Source organism: Rissa tridactyla, chromosome Z, assembly GCF_028500815.1.
Source record: "Rissa tridactyla isolate bRisTri1 chromosome Z, bRisTri1.patW.cur.20221130, whole genome shotgun sequence".
Taxonomy (NCBI): Eukaryota; Metazoa; Chordata; class Aves; order Charadriiformes; family Laridae; genus Rissa; species Rissa tridactyla.
Window position 1 is genome coordinate 74,688,025 of NC_071497.1, and position 20,697 is coordinate 74,708,721.

A 20,697-nucleotide genomic window follows, 5' to 3' on the forward strand; every position below is an offset into this window, starting at 1 on the left:
AACCCAACACATTCCATGATTCTATGATTCTATGAACAGGCTGCTGGGCTGCGGCAGGGAAGAGAGGGGAGCTGCAAAGACCCCACTTGGCAGCTCTTGGCACATACGAGAACAAGGATTTCACTGTCCCTCTTTGGAGTTGACACGTGCAGCTGAACTTCAAATCGCCATTTCCTTTGTCATCTGAGGTGGCATCTGAGCTAGCAGAGCGGGGACAGCAAATACCTGCCACCCCATGAGCCCTCACGCAGGCACCTGTGCTTTCCTAGCACCCCCTGACACAGCAAGCCCAGAAATACTTGTCTGAACAAGCATGATTGATTAGCTGTGGATGTACGGTAATTAAACCATGCTCATCACGTTGGCTGAGGCTGTAACTCCCTGCAGAGCACGGCTAGGCACCGCCGGGGGAGGCAGCTGGAGGACACCGCTGTCAGGAGGCAGCCCGAACGCGGCACCTTCAGCAGGGGGGTGGAGGGAAAGAGAGTTTTGTCCTTGGAACCAGACAACAATTCCTGACATATGTTATTTGGTAGCATAGCTGAGGCAGTTGTGCAGGAGGTTCTCCATTAGCCAGGGACTCCAGGTGAAGGCCGGAAGGGAACATTGCAACTGGGCGGATTTTCCGAAGTCGCTCAGTAGACCCTGGGTTGGGGTGTTGGAAAAGCCTCCCTGGGTCATACTCACACGGGCCTCGGTCATTTCAGGTGTAATTGCTGCAGCAGTTTGACAAAGCCCATTTGTGGAAGTGTGTATGTAGAAGTTTAAAAACACGGTCTAAGTAAGTGAGGTTTCTGTAGAAGGATAACTTGTCCAAGACAGACACCTACTGAGTCATGCATAGTAGTGGCTTGTGTTTTACAGCACTGTTATCTCACTACGTGACTACAGCGGTTTAATGCTAGTGTGGCTAGGGATGGATCCCTGCAAAACAAAAGGCAGAGCCCTCTGTGGAAGTCAACAAATGTGCCAGCCTGGTGGAAAGGTTTAAGGCACGATTCCTAGAGAGAAACGGGGCTAGTGGCTCCTTCTCCTAGGGGACCGGTATCTACTCTGGCTTTGTTTCAACATTTGATGAGGTCTTTCTGCCCCAGAGATGGATGACATCTGATTCTGCTGTTTTGCATGAACACTCACTCCACAGCAAAATACAGTAAAATACAGAAAGTAAGATTAAGGTGTTTTAAACACATTAACCCTCACTGAAATAATTCTGAAAGCAGAAAGGTGGTGAAAAGTCAACTTCCCCCCCTTATTTTTTTCACACAGACGTTAGATGGAACATTTAGTCTGAATGAACCAAAGGATGACTAAATAGATTGCCCTCAGAGTTCCTGGGGTTGTGGCCTGGCGAGACTGAATTCACAATTGGTTCAAGTGCTGATATAACGTTACCATCACGCCTGAGAAAAATGAGAAAAGGCTAGATGAAATGCCTCTACGCAGATAATAAAGGAAATGGAGAGAAGTGGAGGCTCTCCAAAGACGGCATGGTTCAAACGTCTCTTCAGATTCGTGTGATCTTTGCTAAGGCTGTAGCAATAGCTTTCTTTTTAAAGGAACAGTTATCAATCATCTTCGGAAGCTGTTCAGTTCAGTTAACAAAAAAAACCAAACAACCAAAACCAAACCAAAAAACCTCAGGCCTTAATTTTATTTTTTGTCAGCAACAGACATTTGCCTCTTGTGAGCCAGATACACAAAAAAAAGCAACCCCAAAAACCAAACCCCCCACCAACTGATAAGATCCCTCAACTGTGAGACAGAAAGGGCTGCTAATTGAGCCCATGATGCCCTGGGCTAGAGGCTCGCATAGGAAGTGTTCTACTGAAGGGGACTATACCCGTGAAATTGAAAAATATAGCCCTTTTCTTAAAAAAATAATCATTACCCTTTTTAGTTCAGTACATTCTTGTTTCTGCTGTGACACATACAGTGCTACTGAAAGGACAGCTCAAGGATATGAAAAGAAACACTTCTCCATTCCCAAGAATCCTGGTTCTCTTAGCTGCTGTTTTGGCCCTGCTATCCCCGACCTCTTCCAGACAGTCTTATCCCCTTTTTACAGCTACAACGGCCTTACCCGTAGAGCCAGCACATTTCAGATGCTGCCTTTGGAAAAGGGTATTAGTTGGCTTCAGTTAGCAGCTCGGTGCTCTGTGGCAGGCAGGAGTGTCACACAGTGAGAGCTGAGACACTCGCAGAGGCACCAACCACACTGGAAACGGGAGACCTCTGTTCGCTTCCCCCTTCATGTGACTGGGAGCTGTTCAGAGTCAATGCATTTAACTGGTGTAAGACCAGCACACAAGACTGCAAGGTATTACTTTCCTTGCTAAAGTAGACACTCCAAAAGCTGCTGCAGCGCATGATTACTACGTGGTTTCTTGAGTCTGAGGTCTTCTCTTAAAACACGTTTGTTACCAGAATGTATTTTATTCTTAACAGGGTAGTTAGAATGCTATAGGTATCCCCGATTACCATTTCCATTTTCCCTTGCAGTCACAGAAAGTCACTTCATCTTGCTTCATCTGTCATTGGTCAGAGGCCAGAAAATTTTACTTCAAGGTGTGTGAAAAACTCATTTTTACAAAAAGAGACATTTCTGACTAAAGAAAAATCTCTGCTAAAATGAGCAAGAGGTCCAATGTGAAATATATTTCAAATCTGGTTCAGAACAAGAACTCTGTGGTTAACTGAATTAAGAAAACTAGTATCTTTTTTAATGCCAGGTAGAACAGATGGTGTTAAAATTCCTCTTCAGCTTGCCTGGAGCGAGAGTGTTTCAGTTCCAGCAGTCTCTCCACGGTGTCTGCAATTGTACGCTCACCATGCACCTTGTTATCTCGGGTGCGGATGTTAACCGTTTCACTTGCCTTCTCCTTCTCACCAACAACTAGAAGCAACCAACATGCAAAGGAATGAACTCAACCTTTAGCAAGCTCTTTTTTCCCCCACTCCCTTAAAACTTAGGCACACTGAACAAAAATTCTAAAAAGCTCACCAACGCATCAAATCCTTCTTTGCCCTCCTCCCAGCTCCCCCCATTTAGATCTGTAACAGCCAATAGCCTTACTTAATCACGTAACATTTAATAGGTTTTAGTATGTTATGAATAGCAACTTAGCAAAATATGACTAAAGAGAAAAGTAAACTTAGTAAGTCTAGCTTGACTGACTTCTTAGAGAGAACCACAAAGTCAAAATGAGAAATAAACACAGAGTACTCCACAGGCAAAGATAAGAAAGACAACTTTGTTGTAAGTAACCAATAGCTTTTGTTTTCTTTACAGAAACAGCAAGACAGTTTATTGGAAAATCCTAAAGCTATTTTAGTTAAACATAAAGATACAGATACCAAGATAATATATGTATGTCTCACTACTAATATAGATTTCATATAATATACTTGGAGGTAGCTACAGGAGATTGCATTTCTTTGGTAGCCAACCTACATTCAGTGGGACAACTCTTTGAAACAACCTCTTAATGTAAATTTAGGTGAGATTTTTTTCCTGATAGGCTGATCATTTGTGTATGGTCTTGATGGTAAAATGTGATGGTGTCTTATCTGTATCATACGCTTAAAGTTTTAAAGAACAAAAGAACTTTACTCATGATTCTGTCAATTACTCCGAGGGTAGCGTTTCTCTGTCAAAGGCTATTTCTACTATAATGGATCCCAGAGAGTTTTAGGGTCAATGCTAGAGACTCAAATTACATGACACAACTAATGTGGTGCTTCAAATCACATACTTCAGGGTCAGTTTCTGATTTTCCCTACACCACCCTCTTGTGGAACAGTTTTCTCCATACATGCACGTATAGATCAGAAGTGCACCACAGCTGACTGCACTGAAAATACGGTACTTCTTTTGCTACACTTGAAACGAGCATAAATTATTGGGGGAACATAAAATCACTTAACAATCTGACTGACAAAGGGCAACAGATTTTATACATGTCTCCACATTGCTGACCAGAAGACAGCAAAGACATTTTTCTAAAGCAGCAGTAATGCCTTGGGCCACAGTGACCCCATTTCAGTGAAGCTATACAAGCCAGGAATGCCTATCATGTAGGCAGGAGAGGCACTCTGGGATGGAGACTCTTAGGAACAAAGCGACCTAAAACAGACTACCATTCTCTGCCTTGCTCACAGAAGAAAGATCAAATCCTATAACCTATGCAACAGGTCAGCCAGGATAAGGTAACAAATGCACTATACATTACCCAGAATGAAGTTGTATTGTGCAAGCTGAGCATTTCTGATCTTCTTGTTCAGTGTGCACCCAGGATCTACATCAACATCTGCCATTAATCCAGCGTCATGGAAGTGCTGCCTGACCTAGGAGGAAAAGTATTTAAACTGTCACTATAGGAGACAATTCACAACATTGGAATTGTTCATTCCAATGAACTCATTGGAATTCCATTCCACTCACTATAGGAGTTCATTCACAACAATGAACTATGACTTGTAGACTTAAGCCACTTAAGCTCGTCTGACCCCTAAAACAAAGGCACCCTCATTGGCTCAGGCATTGGAGATGAGCCCAGTTCAAGAAATGGAAACAGGTCAGCTATCATGCAAGTACATACACATTAAATAAGTAAGCAGTGATGTGAATCTAATGTTTTGGGCTGAATAGCGATGGAGTTTGATATTGTGAAAGACAGCAAGGTGGTGGGGCTTTCTGATTAGAAAATTAATTTTTATTATTTTTTCTTTTTTCCCATTATACATACTTTATTTATGTATAATGTGCTTGAAAGAAATAGAGGAGGTGGTTTGCTGGATGCTAAATATGCAAAGACCCATCTTCATCTTCGTTACTGCTTTTGCAAGATGCACATGGCCATGGGAGACTAGAACTTGAAGGGTAAGACAACTTTTGAGCTAGAGTGAAAAAATAAGTTTTCTGAAAATAAAAGCCTCACGAAGACCAGCATCTGTTGTTTAGAAATCTATTTCAGGTCCTCTTTAATATATGTCTACCACTTCAGCAGCTAATTGTAATATAAAAATGATGCAATGTAATATGCAAAGACTTATAATATTTATCTGGGATAAATACTATTAATCATTAAATTTAGTATCTCAACTAAATAAAATACACTGAAAAAAAGCGCCCCAAACCACATACATCACCTTTTGAGCATACTCATCACATGTTGGTCCTACTGGTACCACCATTACTTGCTGCGGGGACAGCCAGAGCGGCCTTCAATAAACAAAGAAAACAAGTTATATAGCTTTCAGTATTTTTTTAGTATGAAAAATCCTATTAACAGATAGGACTAAAATATACACGAGAGATTTGTAAAGCCAACTGCTTAGATTAGGTTCAGAAGCAATGACAGCCCCACATGCATTAAAATTTATCTCCCAAAAAGAGCTGAGTATCTAAATAAATTGCAGTGTGGACAAAAGTACTTTAGAAGATTGAAGTTGTGTTTTAGAACAGACAACAAATCATAACTGGGTTGTTGAGCTTATTACTAACTAATCATGGGAAAACATTTACTTTTGAGTCTGTTTATAATTAGAGGGGTCATCCCCATCAGGTATTACACTGCACCAAGTAAAGGAGATGACCTACACAAACGACTCGTTGCAAGGCAGCCCAGCTGCAAGAGCAAAGTTGAGATACACACCTTGGGCAGACAAGCTGTATGCTGTACCTGCATGAGTGGTACCATGTAGAGGCTACAAGATCAAGAATTATTTAATAGCTACAGAAGGTGGTTCAGAAGGAATTGGCCTGTTGTACATCTACAGCACACCTCTGTAGTAGCAAGCAAGTAGAACAAACCCTCTTGATTCTTGCATGCTTGGGACTAATTTCTCTTCTACATAAAGTGTTTGCTCATACTGGAATAATAAATCTACTTTTCAACTTTACCATTTGCCTCCATAGTTTTCAGTTAGAATGGCGATCATTCTCTCCACAGATCCCAGGATAGCCCGGTGAATGATAACTGGTCTTGTCTTGTCATTACCATCATGGCTGCAAAGAAAGGGGTGGTTTTTTTAAATGTAAGTTTTTTTCTTGATGCAAACTTACGCCTTTGGGTGACGGGAAAGTTAAGATTATGTAGCTATTAAAACCACCAGCCTCTGTGCTTACCTGACAAAGGTGAGGTTAAATCTGACTGGCAGCTGAAAGTCAAGCTGGATTGTAGCACATTGGTGGTAGCGGCCAATGGCATCTTTAATCTGAATGTCAATCTGCGAAACAAAAAGGCACAAGTTTTACTACAGTTTATGATACAAGCATGTCCTTCTGAAAGCAAACTCACTGTTTTAAGATGGAAGGTTTCACTCAATGCAGAGGAACTATAGCTGGTTTTAGGCAACATACTTTTATTTCAGCCTGCCTTAGGACTTAAATGATTTGCAGGTTTGGATGCAAAAAATGTTAGAGCTAAGAAAAGGTTGAGCAAGTGGAGAGACATTACTTCAGGGAGGAACTACATTTAATACCTCATGCTATTTTTTATGAGTTTCAATCTGGGACTTTCATGGGCCTTTTCACCAAGTGAATTCAGCAGCACATAAGAGCAAGTGCAAGATCAGAACTGAACATGTCTCGACAAAAATGAGATTTCTTCAACCTCAAACTGGCAAACTTATGCTCCTTTATTATGCAGTAATTGAATACCTTGTAGCCTATGTTATGAATTCTGGGCACGGACACAGGATGAGAATCCTACCGTTAAACAGTCCACTTACCAGTAGGGATCATATTAATCAATGACACTTGATCTGACTTGAGTATCTACAGTCAAGCCTATTCTTTCTATTCCATCTTACACTTTAATCCTAAGTATGCTTAAGATACAAGTTAGACAGAGAGATGGACAGAAAACAGTAGATTTATAGTGTCCTGACCTTATTTATCTATCACATTGCTCTCTTACTCATAAGTTTACCAGTACAGCTATATGTTGGGGCTGTGTGCCTTACTTTAATTTATACATCAAACAAACAGACCACAGTTTTATTAACTGAAGTTCTAAATGTCTTTCAATTTTGCGTTCAGATGCCAGAGTTTATCATCATTCAGCTACTCACCAAAGAGCTTCTATCAAAATAAATTATTTGCTACCTTCTTTAATTTCAAATCACTCACTCACAGACTGGAAAAAAAATCCAAGTAGTTTAAGGTACCCTAGATGTAGAGCTTAACTTAAAAACATTAATTTAACTAGTTTGCATTAAAACCAGTGCAAAATATACGAATTTGCTCACCTTACTTTGACTAGAGTGTATTAGCAGCAAGTATAAAGTTAATTAAGGTTAACAAAGGTTCCTGTAGATATTTGCCTTCTTTCAAATCAACAGAGGAAATTACTAAATGTTGTTTGCATTTCACATTATGAATGATTAGCTGCTATAACACATTTCACCTACAACCCATAAAATGAAATTGATTCAATTAGCATACAAAGAGAGAAATCAGAATCAGTTTACTAGATGACTGAATACGGACATTAATGTAGTGTAGGTTTATTAAGGAAAGAGTTACAAGTAATTTTGTAAGGCTGTCTGTCCTTATGCTCAAAGATATCAGGAAATTTCTAGAAAGCCCTGCTTAATCTGTGCAAACTGAAGAGACAGCTTTAAAAAAAACCAACAAAACCACAAAACCAATGCAAGGGACATCTTAAAATACCAAAACTCACCAGCAACTCAACACAGCTACAAAACTATGTCAGTAAAGGCAATATTTTTCAAAAATTTCTTTAACTAGTAAGTTTATTTTTGTTTTTCTCCTGAATTAAGATTTACTTATTGCTGCAAGGATTATTTCTAATGCAGCAATTTCTCTGGTAATGCAGATCTTACAGTGCCACCTTCTGTTCATGTCTCCCACTAAACCAATCAGCTTTGTTTAAGCAGCAGACAAATAGTCCATAAATGTAAACTGAATTTAATTAATGAAATGAGTATTAAATCTATGTGAAAACCAAGATCACAGAGTATTATTTCTCTTTCAAGTATGTCAGAGTTTACATATCTGGAAAAAAAAACACCAAAATTTCAGCTGTACAGCATCTTAAAATGGTATTAGATAACTTAAAAAAAAAAAAAAAGCCCTCTTCCCGATACTAGTTTTTAACAATCTCAGCTTGTACCAGGTCATGAGTTTAAGAATCAGTTTTGTTCTATATCCTCCAGTCAAACCTAAACAGCACCAATGCTTTAGAAATGCATACTGACATTGAAAAAATTGAGTTATAATGTTACACTGGAAGGGAATGTGCATGACAGTAAGTGAAAAATAGAAGCTGTCTTTACCAAGAAGATAATGAACAAAACCCAAGAGCATCACCATACTATTTTCTCCCCCTTGCTCATAATAAGACATGAAAAACATTCTTTATGTATTAACAGCATTTACTGTCCATCTGTGTTTGTTTAATCAACTTAGAGCAGAATATTAATCAGAATGAGTTTGTCTTGGTCAGATATATATATAAATTTGAAGTCATCTGGCAAACATTGTGCACAAATAGATGCCAAAAACTTGTCTTCCTGGGGAAAAATGACATTTAGCATCATTTTTTAAACACATGAAAACTGTTTTTTTTTTCTGTTCATCTGCTATACTGCAAAGAACAGTATTTGCATCCTATGTCTACTGCCAAGATTATGGTAGTATCAATGGAAAGCAAGGAATTCTCTAACTTTTGTCTGCCTCATCCAAACAGAATTAAAAGCCTGACCCAGCGAGGGGTTAGTAACATACTAACCTTAGGTCCATAGAAAGCTCCATCGCCAGGGTTTAACTCCCACTTCTCACCAAAGTCATTGAGGCTGTTTTCGAGTTGCTAGAGATAAAGGACACATACACTCAGTGTTTCTCAATCATTTGCTGTTTCTAATCAGGTCAGCCTGCTGCTACAGATATGTGACACTACCAGATTCTCAGTACTTCTCAGTTACTCCTGCAACTCATTTGTTTTCTGAAAAAGGAAATTTTTGGAGGAGCCCCAGACAAAAAAAATAAATTAATTTAGTTCAAATTTAAACAAACAAAATTAACGCATGCATTTTGAAAGAAGCCAAACACACAGCATTATCTAAGATGCAAGAACTTTTTATGCTAGATTCAAAGTTTGTAGATAATATTGACGGGGGATCCACCCTGATATACCTAATGTCTATTCCTTCTCCCCAGCACTGCACCTGCAGGGGCTAACCCCATCCCTTTCATCGTGAAAGCAACCTGGCTCCTGGAAGATAGCTCTAAGTCTTATTACAGGGGCTGCCAAAATTTATTCTCTTCCTTTTTTTTTTTTTTTTTTTTTAATGATCAAAAAGTTTAAGAAGAGACAGGTAATTTGATTCTGACATGGAGATTGCACCTGTATGGAGAGTAAGCTATTTACAGCAGCCAGACTGAATGGAAGACAGTTATTAAAGTTATATTGCTCAGGTCCAGCTGTCACTGTACCTCCCAGAAGGCAATAAGTTCTTACAGGACTTCCAGCTGCAGCCCTGCTTTCATATAAAAAGTTAATAAAACTACTGTTTACCTTTTCAGCTTGATTCCACACTTCAATATCTCCCAGGTACTTTTCAGGACGAGTGGAGAGATTCAGTTTAAAGGAAAATCCAAAGACATCATACACGGTACGCAAGAATTGCAGACAACTCTTAATCTCCTCTTCAATCTTTATGAGAAGAGAAATAAAGTCTCAAACATGGAAAAATCAGTTAATCTTATTTTAATAACCAATTTCATTTAACAGCAGCCCATACCTGCTCCATAGCACAGAATATGTGAGCATCGTCCTGCTGGAATCGGCGTACTCGAGTGAGTCCTGTAAGAGCTCCTGACAGTTCATTGCGATGCAGAACACCAAAATCAGCCAACCGTAATGGCAGCTCACGCCATGATCTTGGACGGTGATCAAACATAAGGCTGAAGAAAAAGGTTATTACTTGAAGCTTATCCAGAATCAAAATTCTGCAAACAATAGCCAATGAGAAGGAGCCAGTACCTAAGCAGATGCCCATAATGCCAACGATGTAATGTGAATACAACAATAATTCATATCTAGTTTTGTCAGGAAAACAAATGCAGATATCCTTTTATAGCTGCTAGATTTCCCCCACCTCACAGAGAGAAGATCAAACAGCTCCCAAAACTGAGTATTAAAACTGGAATGCCTAAATTGCCACAAAATTGACGACACACCAGATTTTGCAGTACCAAAGTAAGCTTCAGGTTTAAAACACAGTCACTGTAATGATGGAAAAATGACATTTCTCAGTGTCTCAAGTAAAGAGAGCAAGTAGACAAGACGACTCATAATTACATCTTTCCTGAGAGCATGTCACATACGGATACCTGAACATAGCCATCTTTACAATTAAGCCAGCAAAAGAAACAGTATTTTTTTTTTTTCTTTGAATCAGCACCATCTTTGGTAAACTGGATTTGCTATATATTTACCAGTGTCCTGGACAGTTCATAGGCTTCAGAGCAAAGATTTCTTTCTCCACTTCGAACGAAAACATGTTGTCACTGTAATGCTGCCAGTGCCCTGAAGTCATCCATAGTTTACTGTTGAAAACATTTGGAGTGACAACCTCCTGGAATCCACGTTTTCGATACTCGCTCTAAAACAAAAGACCCAGTACATAAAAAAAAATAGTAAAGCAAATAAAAGTAATGATACTAGACTTCAATCTGCAACCATTAAAATATCCAAATGCTGCCCTACAAAAGTCCATGACTCGAGAAAAGAACAGAAAAATTCAAGTAGGACATGCTAGGATATATTGCTCTCACAAGCACCACCCCTCCCCCCACAATTCCCCTGTAGTAAGCAAGAAGAACATGTTTCTTCCCTGTAAGCAAAGCAGCAGTCTCTAATTATTCAATGACACCTGACAGTACATTGCAGCCCAAATATGTAAGACCGACTTTAAATATTACAACAAGAAGATAGGACTTTTTTTCTCTACACATAATTTCATAACAAATAGTTCTACAAGGCCAAATTTAGTAAGTTTATTAAAACAAATCAATACGAATCAGTGGAAAAGCCATAGTGTGAGCTTTGCTGTACTATTAGATGTCAAAGAATTCATACTATAAAGCATCATTATCGCTGCTTTAACTGCAAGTATAAAATATTGATAAAAACATAAATTAGCAAAGATTGTGAGAAGACCAATTCAGAAACGAGGTTTCTATAGTTCTGTGGCTTCCAGATTTAAGAGATTAAACTAACTTGAAATGAAGGGCTGTTAATACCATTGTATGTAATATGCTGTTATGTATTTTTCTAAAATTAAGCAGTTTCTTCTATCAGAAGATTTCCAAAAGACATTACTTACCCGGATGAATTCAATTAACGTGTTGTAAATGTAAGCTCCTTTTGGCAAGAAAAAACAGCTACCAGGGCTGAGCTCATGAAAGAAAAACAGTTCTTGGTCCTGCAAAAAAACAGTATTTGAAAAACTTAGTATTTTTACACCACCTTTTTCACTTAATTTTCACAAATGAATTACTACTGACTAGGCATCACTAATCAAAGTTAAAAAAACAAACAAACAAACAAAAAAAGAAAAGCAATAGATCACATGCATTTCCACTAGTATTTATATCTCCATCAGTACTTAGAGGGGAGATTGTTCAGTTTCCTGTTTTGTTACTGATGCTCCAAAACCTCATGTTTATGTCTAATTCCTAATGGTGCCCACATAGCTCCCTTTGTACACTGACACATAACGTTTAGTTCTGCTTCTACAGCTCTCTAACTATCTGCACATGAACTGAATGTATGAACGGACTCATGTTGTGACAAACTGTGCACATGCTTGAGGACTGCTGCAAAAAAGCAGCAATCTTTAACAGTGTCCAGGAGTATCAATTATCTGACACGGGTTTCCATCTAAGAAACAAAACCAAAAACCAACCAACAAAAAAACCACAGAAATGGATTCTGAAATCACACAGAAGAAAAGAACTGTGAGTCAACAGCCTGCGGCAAATTGCATAGAAGTGACCACGGCTCGCAGACTGAAGTCTTCATGTTTTGCAGACCGAAGTGCTGATGTTCTGTCCTGACTGATCTGTGAAATAAGCATGTCATCATGTTTAAAGCAGTGAAAAGTTCTAAAAGGAAGTTATTTCCTTCAGGACTTTTGATGCTCTTTGAGAGAAAAGTACCCGACTTTGCAACTCGACTGAAAATACAATCGTGTCACATCTTGGTTGTGGCAGCAAGTATATGCCGTCCTCAAGATGCTTCTGGTTAAGGGGTTACATTCACCAGAAAAACTGTCTCACCCGCCCAATTTTTCTGTGATCTCTGCTTTTAGCCTCCTCCTGGAATTTCTCCCATTCCTTCAGCATTTTTGCATCTGGGAATGAAATTCCGTAGATCCGTTGGAGGGATTCCATATCAGCCTTGCCTTCCCAATAGGTAGAAGAATTCTGCATGCAAAAATAAACGAAACATTGAAGAAGAGGAGCCTCCACATTTTACTAGTACTGCCTGCTATGAAAAGACATGCTATTATTAATAAATCACTATACTTAATATAGAACAACTAAGGCATAAGGAGTTTTAATCTTAAATTCAGAGCACTGGTTAAGAAAAAATCCAGAAAAAAACAGGTGAACAGAATATGTAAAAATGGTTTCAAGCTCTCTCCCGTGTTTTTTTTTTATGCCTATTTGGCCTCTTTGTAGGCATCCTACTCCAACTGTTTATTCACACTCAGCTATAACCATCAATTGAGCAAAAACTATAAACTGATACGAGTTCAACGAAGCCTTTAGCCCCACTCACATTGCCATCTGCCCTGGAAACCTTGTTGGGCTTCAGACCATTTGAATATCATTCTAGCACACAACCCTTTCCCAATTTGTTACACTGAAGTTTTGGCCAGGTTACCCATTTTACGGTACATTCTTGGATAAACCACCATCGTACTGCCCAAAGACAGCAACACATTTTCAGCACCTACCTTATGAATTTTTATGGTCTTTATCTTGCCAGTATGTCTGACATGAGGCCCTCTGCACAAATCTATCAAGGGACCGCACCTAAGAATAGGAAAACATTCATTTGGTATATTCCATCACAGAAAGATATATCCAGTAATATTACAATGCACGTGTAATTACCTGTATACCGTTGTAGTTGGAGTATTGACCTTCTCATTCAGGATGCGACACTTGAATTTATTATACTGAGAAGAAAAGCAGCATACATATTTGTTAACTTCTTGTGAAGCAAGAGAACTGGAAAGCAGTTTAAATTATTTGCAACCCTGATGCTATGCTGTATCAAAAGAGGATTATAAAAGACAGACAGAAAGATAGTCAAGTAGTAGAGCAAGCTGCCCAGAATGCAGGCTGTGAAGTCTCCATCTTTAGAGGTTTTGAATGCCCAACCGGACAAGCACTCAGAAACCTGGTCTGATTTCAGTGTTGACCCCATGCCCTCTGCATGAGATTGGACTGGAGAGCTATGGAGATACCTTCCAACCCCAATGACACTATAATTCTCCTGATGAGAGTGAAAACCAAGTAACGTCTACCTCAGGAATGCCAGGAAATTACATGCAACTAGGTGCTAAAGAGAAAGGATCAGCTTTTAGTGTTGCTTGGACTTTCTCAGAAGTCCTCATTCTAAAAAATGTTTTATGAAGCTTTCTGAATGCATCAGCACATGCACTTAGAGTATCACCACAGCATTTTACTAACAGCTGATATATTATAGGCATATAACATAAATGCACACAACATATTGCAAATTTACATCTGTTGGAAATGAATAAAGAGTGTGGCTTCAGAGATTTTGCCAAGGTCACCCAGGGAAAGAATGAGAATTCTCACAGATGCAGAAAATCTAACGCACGTTCCCCAGAACCTAAGAATTACACCTTCGCTCATTTTTTTTTGTTAAATATCACAAATGAGGTTACAGGAACGTACCACCTTACAGAGTTAATTTGATAGACCTTCCTCCACTGCTAACAGAACATGCAGCTAAACTTACAAATACCTAAAGAATTAACTGCGTGGTGCTAGAAACAACCTCTTACAACAGCCTACCTTAAACATTTCAAGTAGTGTTTCCTTCTTAACTTCCAGTCTTTCAAAGGCTTGTTTTTCCTTCATTATCTTTTTGCATAACGCTTCCAAAGCGGAGAAGTCGTTACTTGATACACCCCTAAAATAAACACACACACACAACAGTGAGTTATACTTGCTTTCACTTGCAATTTCTGATCCAGTTGCAATACACTAGCTTGTGAATAGGGGACATTGCAAAGAACAAAGCCATCTGCAGTAATGCAGATGACTTTGTTCTGGGAACAAGCAGATAACAGAAACTTTGCTGTGATTGCCATCCTCCCGCTCCTAAAAAGAATACAAAACCTACCCTTCCTCAAGGAACATGTCATAATAAAATCCATTTTCTATTGGTGGGCCATAGCACAAACAGCCACCATAGATTCGCTCCATAGCTTCACCCATTATGTGAGCACTTGAGTGCCAGTATACCTAGTGGAAGTAAAAAACAGAGGGGATCAGTCTGAACATGCACAATGCATTTCTGAGTATCTTATTTAAAACCTTTTCTGAAACACCTGCTTTTAAGGATACTTGATGCAGATCCCACATTAGAGTCTGCAGAACAGAAGTGACCTGAACAGCAATACTCTCATCCTAAGCAACAATATTTCCAAAAGGTAACACTGGAAAATTGTTTACAGCCTGGCAGCAAGTAATTTCTGTTTTCAACTATTGTTGAAATGATTCAATTATTGTCAAGAAGTTGGGAAACTAATTAAGAAACTTTTTTTTCTATGAACTTCACTCAATCAGATTTCAACATAAGGCTGTGGTCCTAATCCAAAGATTTTATGCATGGGAAATCCTGCGCCGAAGTAGAACTGTTCACAAAGTTAGAAATTACACTCTATCTTGTAGTACACCCAAAGCTTTGACAAATTAAAACCAAATCTATAGGACTTCTATCTGCTTTTGCTTGCACAGACCAGGAAACATAAATCTCACAGAAGGCATCATTTAGCCAATATAAAAAACCTACGTTTGAATGCAAGACCCCTGTGATGAGTTTGACTGATGGCTTCTTGTACCAAATGATTTTTTTCTAAAGAGAGTATTTACAAATTTACTGGATATCCACATTTATATGAATGAGTAGACAAAATAAAGTTGTCCTGGTCTGAGGAAAAACCGAACCAATTTTTCTGTTTTGTAATTTTACTCTTTAGCTGGGCCTCTTCTAACTGACTAAACTCTGAAATACGGCATATTGTTCAGAAACTGTTCACTCTTAGAGTGATAGGACCGGATTATACCAAGGACTGGTAAGCAGAGAGGCTCTTGCTTATACTTATTGCTATAACAACCAAGGTCAGCTAACTTCGTTATTTGCCCCTTAGAGGGTCGGAAACAGAAAAACACAGAGGGGTCCCACCTGCAGGGAGGAGCGAACAGGACAGGTGACCCAAAACTGACCAACAGGATATTCCATCCCATCTGCATCACGCTCAGTATAAAAGCTAAGGGATCAAAAGGTCAATTCTCTTTCTTCAATGGCCAACATCTCATGAGGACCCTGTCTGTTCATCTGCTTTTGATCCCGATCCGAGCATTCCTGACTTCAGATCCAGAATCCAGCTCCTGTCCATTGCTGACTCCAGTCTGGGACTTTCCTTGTGCCTGCTGGTGACGCAATCATTATCCTGGGAGCTGGATATGGTTTTGTATATATTGTATACTTTTAAAAAAATTATTATTTTATTATTATTTATTATTCCATTATTTATTAGTATTTTCATTAAAGTAGCTTAGTTCTTTTTCTAAACTCATAAATCTCTTTATCTCTTTCTCTACTTTCTTTGGAGGTGGGAGGCATCTGTCATTCTGATTGTCCAATCTGGCCAAAACCACGACAAAAGTACATACTTTTAAATGTACGAAGTAAAAGAGCAGCCTACTCAGTACTTTTTTGATTGTATATAGACAGTACTTTTGCACTATTGTTTTCAAAGTCAGTGCTGAAGAGATCAGTTCAAAAGACCTACTTTACATTAACAACAAGGCTGCAAATATAAAATTTTAACAAGAACAGAGTTGACATAAACTACAGCAACTGCTAGTAGACTTGGCTACAAATACACAGCAGAATGTACATTATCTGCAGTGCCGCAACTCCCTTGTAAGGAACTATTAGAAAATGCAAATGTACACACAGCAAACCTGTTCCCATCTCCTCCTCTTTTGAACACAGCAAAGACGCAAGTAACTACTTGAGGCTGAGTTTAATGCAAATTTTAATGCAAACAAATTTTGGAAGAAGATACTCACTGCTTGAGCCTCTTCATCTTCAAACTTAAGCAGCTCCAAGGTACAGTCCTCCTCCAAAGGCCGGTCTAGATCCCAAACCATCTTGTTCACTTTGGCAATAACAGTGTTGTCAGCTAGACCTTGACTACAGAATAAATACATGGTATATAATCTTCTGAAATCAGCAAGTAGAAGTTCCCCAAATTTGCCCTCCATGTTGATATAAGATTTTCAGGGGGTACAACGTCATAAACAAAATCCAAATAAATGAGCAGTCAGTCTTGAAAATTCATTAAAATCCTGCTCACATCTCAGAGATGAGGGAAGAAAGCTGTGCAGTATACTCAACATTCATATATTCATTAACATACTTGACCTAGAGGCAGCCACCTCAAAGTACTAACCTGACTTCAAAATCCTATTGCAATAGTAGACACACCTTCTCTTTTAAAAATTATCAAATACCATTTTTGATGTAGTAATTTTACAGTTTTGTTTCCACTAGGCAAAAACCCACTTTCATTCATCCCAAATCACAAAAGCAAAGAAGGCTGCAATGACAAGGCACCTAAGCAAGAAAAAAATGCATTTTACCTCTAGGAATCACCCAGTTTTTGTAGTTTTAACTGCTAGGGTATCCAGCGTGCATTGTTCAAATCTACTCCACAGCAAGTCTGAGTAGCTCAGAGACGTGCAATACTCTCCCATGCAAGCAACAATGCAGGAAAGTGGAAGATACTTATACTGCTAACTCTCCCTGAAATCAACTGAAACATCACCCAGCAGTCATCTGCCCCAGGTCGATGAGAACTAGTTCCCATGTACTAACATTCAATCTGAGAGAGTAAATTTATTAGCAAGTTATTTCTTAATGCAATGACAGTATTTGCAGGGAAAAATATGCTAGCAGTATGTGTCCAAAAGATCTCAATTATATTCGTATTTAATTTTGAAACTGTATGTTCATAAGGCTAAAAAAATTGCATTCCAAATCTAAAACCCTATTGGTTACCTCCAGTTTATTACATACAAGATGCCTTGAGAAGAGCTGAGATAAATGACTAAGAGAGAAATTACACGTTACCCACACCCTCACAGCCATAGCCTCCTGATAGAGCTGTCTAAAAAGGATTGAGTGTATCAAAGAATAGAATCATACCTAATTCCACAAGCAATTTGATAAGGAGTAGTCTTCCAGGATTCAGCATCAACCTGCTTGCCATCGGGTAATGTAACTTTAATGGCTTTACTGTCATTTGCAGCTCTTTCTGCAAGGAGTGCATCATGTTCAGCTTTAAGTTTATTGTACATCTCCAAACGTTCATTGATAAATGCAGGCCAAGGATTCAGCTATGTACAATGAATAAAGAGAAAGGAAAAAATCAATAGATTATTACAGTAATCCAATATCACATTATGTCAAGAATGCAAATAGAATGGATATACTTTTCATGAGCTGCTAACTGACCATATCTATATATGTGCTATATCTATAATTAATCATTATTATTACAGATTAATTCTGTAGTCTTAATTATATAGTAATTTCAGCTTAATGAAAATTATTATTTTAAAATGTACCACTGTACACCTGTTCAATAAACTACACATATGTTAATAAGCTACTACATTATTTATTAAACACTTGTTTGATAAGCTCCACAAGAACAAAAATCAATTTGAAAACACTGTAGGAGTTAAACATAAAACCAGATTTTTCTTATTAGATCAAAAAACTGCAGGAACACCTCTACTCTGAGCCACCTGGACAGGAACTGACTCCAGCTCACACGTCATGTAATGACATCAGGGCTATCAGTGGGCATAACCAAGGTTATACAGCTATACGGTTGGCTCAGGATTAGTGCTGGCTGGCAGCTGGCCCTCTCTGTGCACAGCCAGAGGGATCTGTGTTTACCCACCACGAAGACAGAAAAGGCAGAGGACCTTCAGCCAGCTTTCCTCATCCCAGAGAACGGCTGCCTACCCCCTGGTGCAAACAGAGGCACGGTGAAAAGAGCGAAATCAGAGCCGCTCTCCCATTAAACCAACATAACTTGGTGTAAAAAGCAACGAAGTCACTTCATGGCAAACTTTAGTAAAATAATAGCGGGAAAAAAGGTAACTGCAACTCCAGATTAAATACTTCAGAGAGATGAACTGCATCAGTATGGAATAAAACCAGAAGACTGGCACCTTCAACTCCCCCCACCCCCCCGGCCCAAGCACAGCTCACCTCCGTCCGCCCTCCATCGCCGGCCACCTCCTTCATCTTCTTCTTTCCGCAGTCCGCCTTTTTTTCTTCCCCAGCATTTACCTGAGGAGGGCGAGCACAATTTCCTCATCCTCCAGCGGTCGCTCACACCTAAGGCGCTTTAACCCCCCTGTCCGCCCCACACGACAGGGAAGAGACCCGACCCCTTCGCCCCACGAACCCGCAGCCCAGTCCCTGCTCTTTTACCTTCAGGTAAACCCCACCGCCTTTCCACCCTGCTCCCCCGGCGCTGAAGAAACACCCGTCCACCCGCCATAAGGGCGAGGGGGAAGAGGCCTAGCTCCCTCCTGCCGCCAGGACCCGTCCTCCTGACGGAGCCGCCCACCCTCCAGGCCTGACGCGGGGACAAGGGGAGGCCCCGCCTCAGGACACCCCCCCGGCCCGCGGTGAGGGGGGGCAGCGCTGAGGAGACAGACGGTGCTCCAGCACGACCCCCGGCCGCCGCCGGGCCCACCTGGCTGTCAGCGCCCGCCATTGCCACACGCGGAGCCTCGCGGCGCAGCAGGGAAGGGGCGGAAACGGACCCGCGCAGGCGCGTCCCGGCCGCCGCAGCTGATGCAACCGGGGGCGGCCGGACCGACCTGACCTGAGCTGCCGTATCCGGGCCAATGGGGCCGGAGGGCCGCGCCGGGAGGGGACGCGGCGCCCCAGTGTGTGAAGCCGGGGAGGCGGGAGGGTACGCCGCCTGCGAGGGGACCCAGCAGCTCAAGATGGCGGAAGCCCTGTTAGCACCCGGGAAACGGGGCAGCGAGGGCCTGCGTGCGCTCATCCCTGCTCGTCTCCCTCCTGAGGGAGAAACTTAACCAGCTTTCCCCCGCTGGCAGGGCCATAGGGCCCCGAGGGGCTGGGAAGGGGCTGAGGGCCGGGGTGGCACCCGGGGACTGAGTATGGGACTACCCTTCAGAAAGGAGGCAAAAATATAATAAAATAAAAATCGCATTGACCAATGTCTGCTTTCTCGGAGGGGAAGGGGGCAGAAGAGTGGAAGATATTCTGAGGAAATTCTGTCAGACCTGTGTAAGAAAGGGAGGTATTGCTTTTGCAGAGGAGAAAAGCCGTTTCCATCAGAGGTGGCATGGTAAGGGAATGACTAAGACAAAGAGGCTCCAGCAAAGGCTCGTAGAACATCCCTTATCACACAGACAAAAGGACAAACTGATTCCTACTGGATTAGTGTCTAGAAGGGCAGTCAAACATTTAACCAGGGCTAATGACATTGAGCAATCTTTTACCAAAAAGGAAAGAAAAAAACTAGTCAGATAATCCCTTTAGGTGTAGCATAAAGAGAAGTAAACAGAGGCAGGACATGCGGGAAGAATTTTAGGCGCCTCGGACAGCCTGTGAACCCTGGAGTACCCAACCAATGGGAAACAGGGGAGGGAAAAATTCGGCCGGGATTAGGGAATAAAAAGGTGTGTTTCAAGAACTGGAAGTGCGCCTACTTGCTAGGTCACCCGCTCTTGCAAGAACGTGAATAAAAATGTGCTTCACAGAGGATTCTGCCTGAGCCTATTTCATTCGGACCGGAACTTGTTTCTCACACCTGGACGGCAGGAGTGCTGTGCTGCGCCCTGCCCTGAGAGGAGGCTCGGCACCGGCGGGCGCGGGGGGGACGGCAGTTGGAGTGTGGCCGGAGGCTACCGACATCTCTAAGAAAAGGATGTGATATTCAGATGCAGCTTTTTGCTTTGTAGCTTTCTTCCCCTTCTCTGCCCACTGTTGTTTTTATATGATAATAACTCATATTTTCATTTAGGAAGGTTGCTTTCTCTCAGCACATTCTCATGGTGGGCCTGGGCTCCCAGAGTGGTCTGTCCCAAGGGCCTTGGTGTGTTCAGTGAACTCCTACAGTAGCCTTTCTTCTTTGTAAGAAGGGTGTTTATTACTAGATTTCACGTTTTCAAGAAATCCTGTCATAGCGTCATTACTTTGAAGAGACTAAATCAGGGGTCAGAGCTATGGCTTGGCTTGGCCTGCAGAGCCCCTGACACTTCTGCCTCCTGTAACAGCCTCTTCCTCTTCATCTGCAGCAACTATTTGGGATTTTGGAGTGCTAAATACAGCT

General features: G+C 40.7%; 1 protein-coding gene across 2 annotated transcripts; it reads right to left on the bottom strand.

Annotated features, from left to right (window-relative positions):
- Positions 1 to 1,635: 1,635 nt before the first annotated feature.
- TARS1 (threonyl-tRNA synthetase 1) lies at positions 1,636 to 19,223 on the bottom strand. Of its 2 annotated transcripts, none has more exons than XM_054185211.1 (19): positions 19,087 to 19,223; positions 18,594 to 18,674; positions 17,517 to 17,707; positions 16,379 to 16,502; positions 14,421 to 14,542; positions 14,090 to 14,207; positions 13,157 to 13,221; positions 12,997 to 13,075; positions 12,314 to 12,460; positions 11,359 to 11,457; positions 10,469 to 10,635; positions 9,772 to 9,934; positions 9,546 to 9,683; positions 8,760 to 8,837; positions 6,131 to 6,231; positions 5,906 to 6,010; positions 5,152 to 5,224; positions 4,233 to 4,347; positions 1,636 to 2,896 (listed from the first exon to the last, which is right to left on the bottom strand). In XM_054185211.1, exons 1-19 carry the CDS (start codon positions 19,105 to 19,107, stop codon positions 2,748 to 2,750), a joined length of 2,136 nt encoding a protein of 711 aa, XP_054041186.1. In that variant the 5' UTR covers positions 19,108 to 19,223; the 3' UTR covers positions 1,636 to 2,747. The 2 variants fall into 2 exon arrangements, with proteins under 2 accessions (XP_054041186.1, XP_054041187.1); XM_054185212.1 differs by lacking the exon at positions 19,087 to 19,223 and adding an exon at positions 18,819 to 19,031.
- Between the last annotated feature and the right edge of the window lie 1,474 nt (positions 19,224 to 20,697).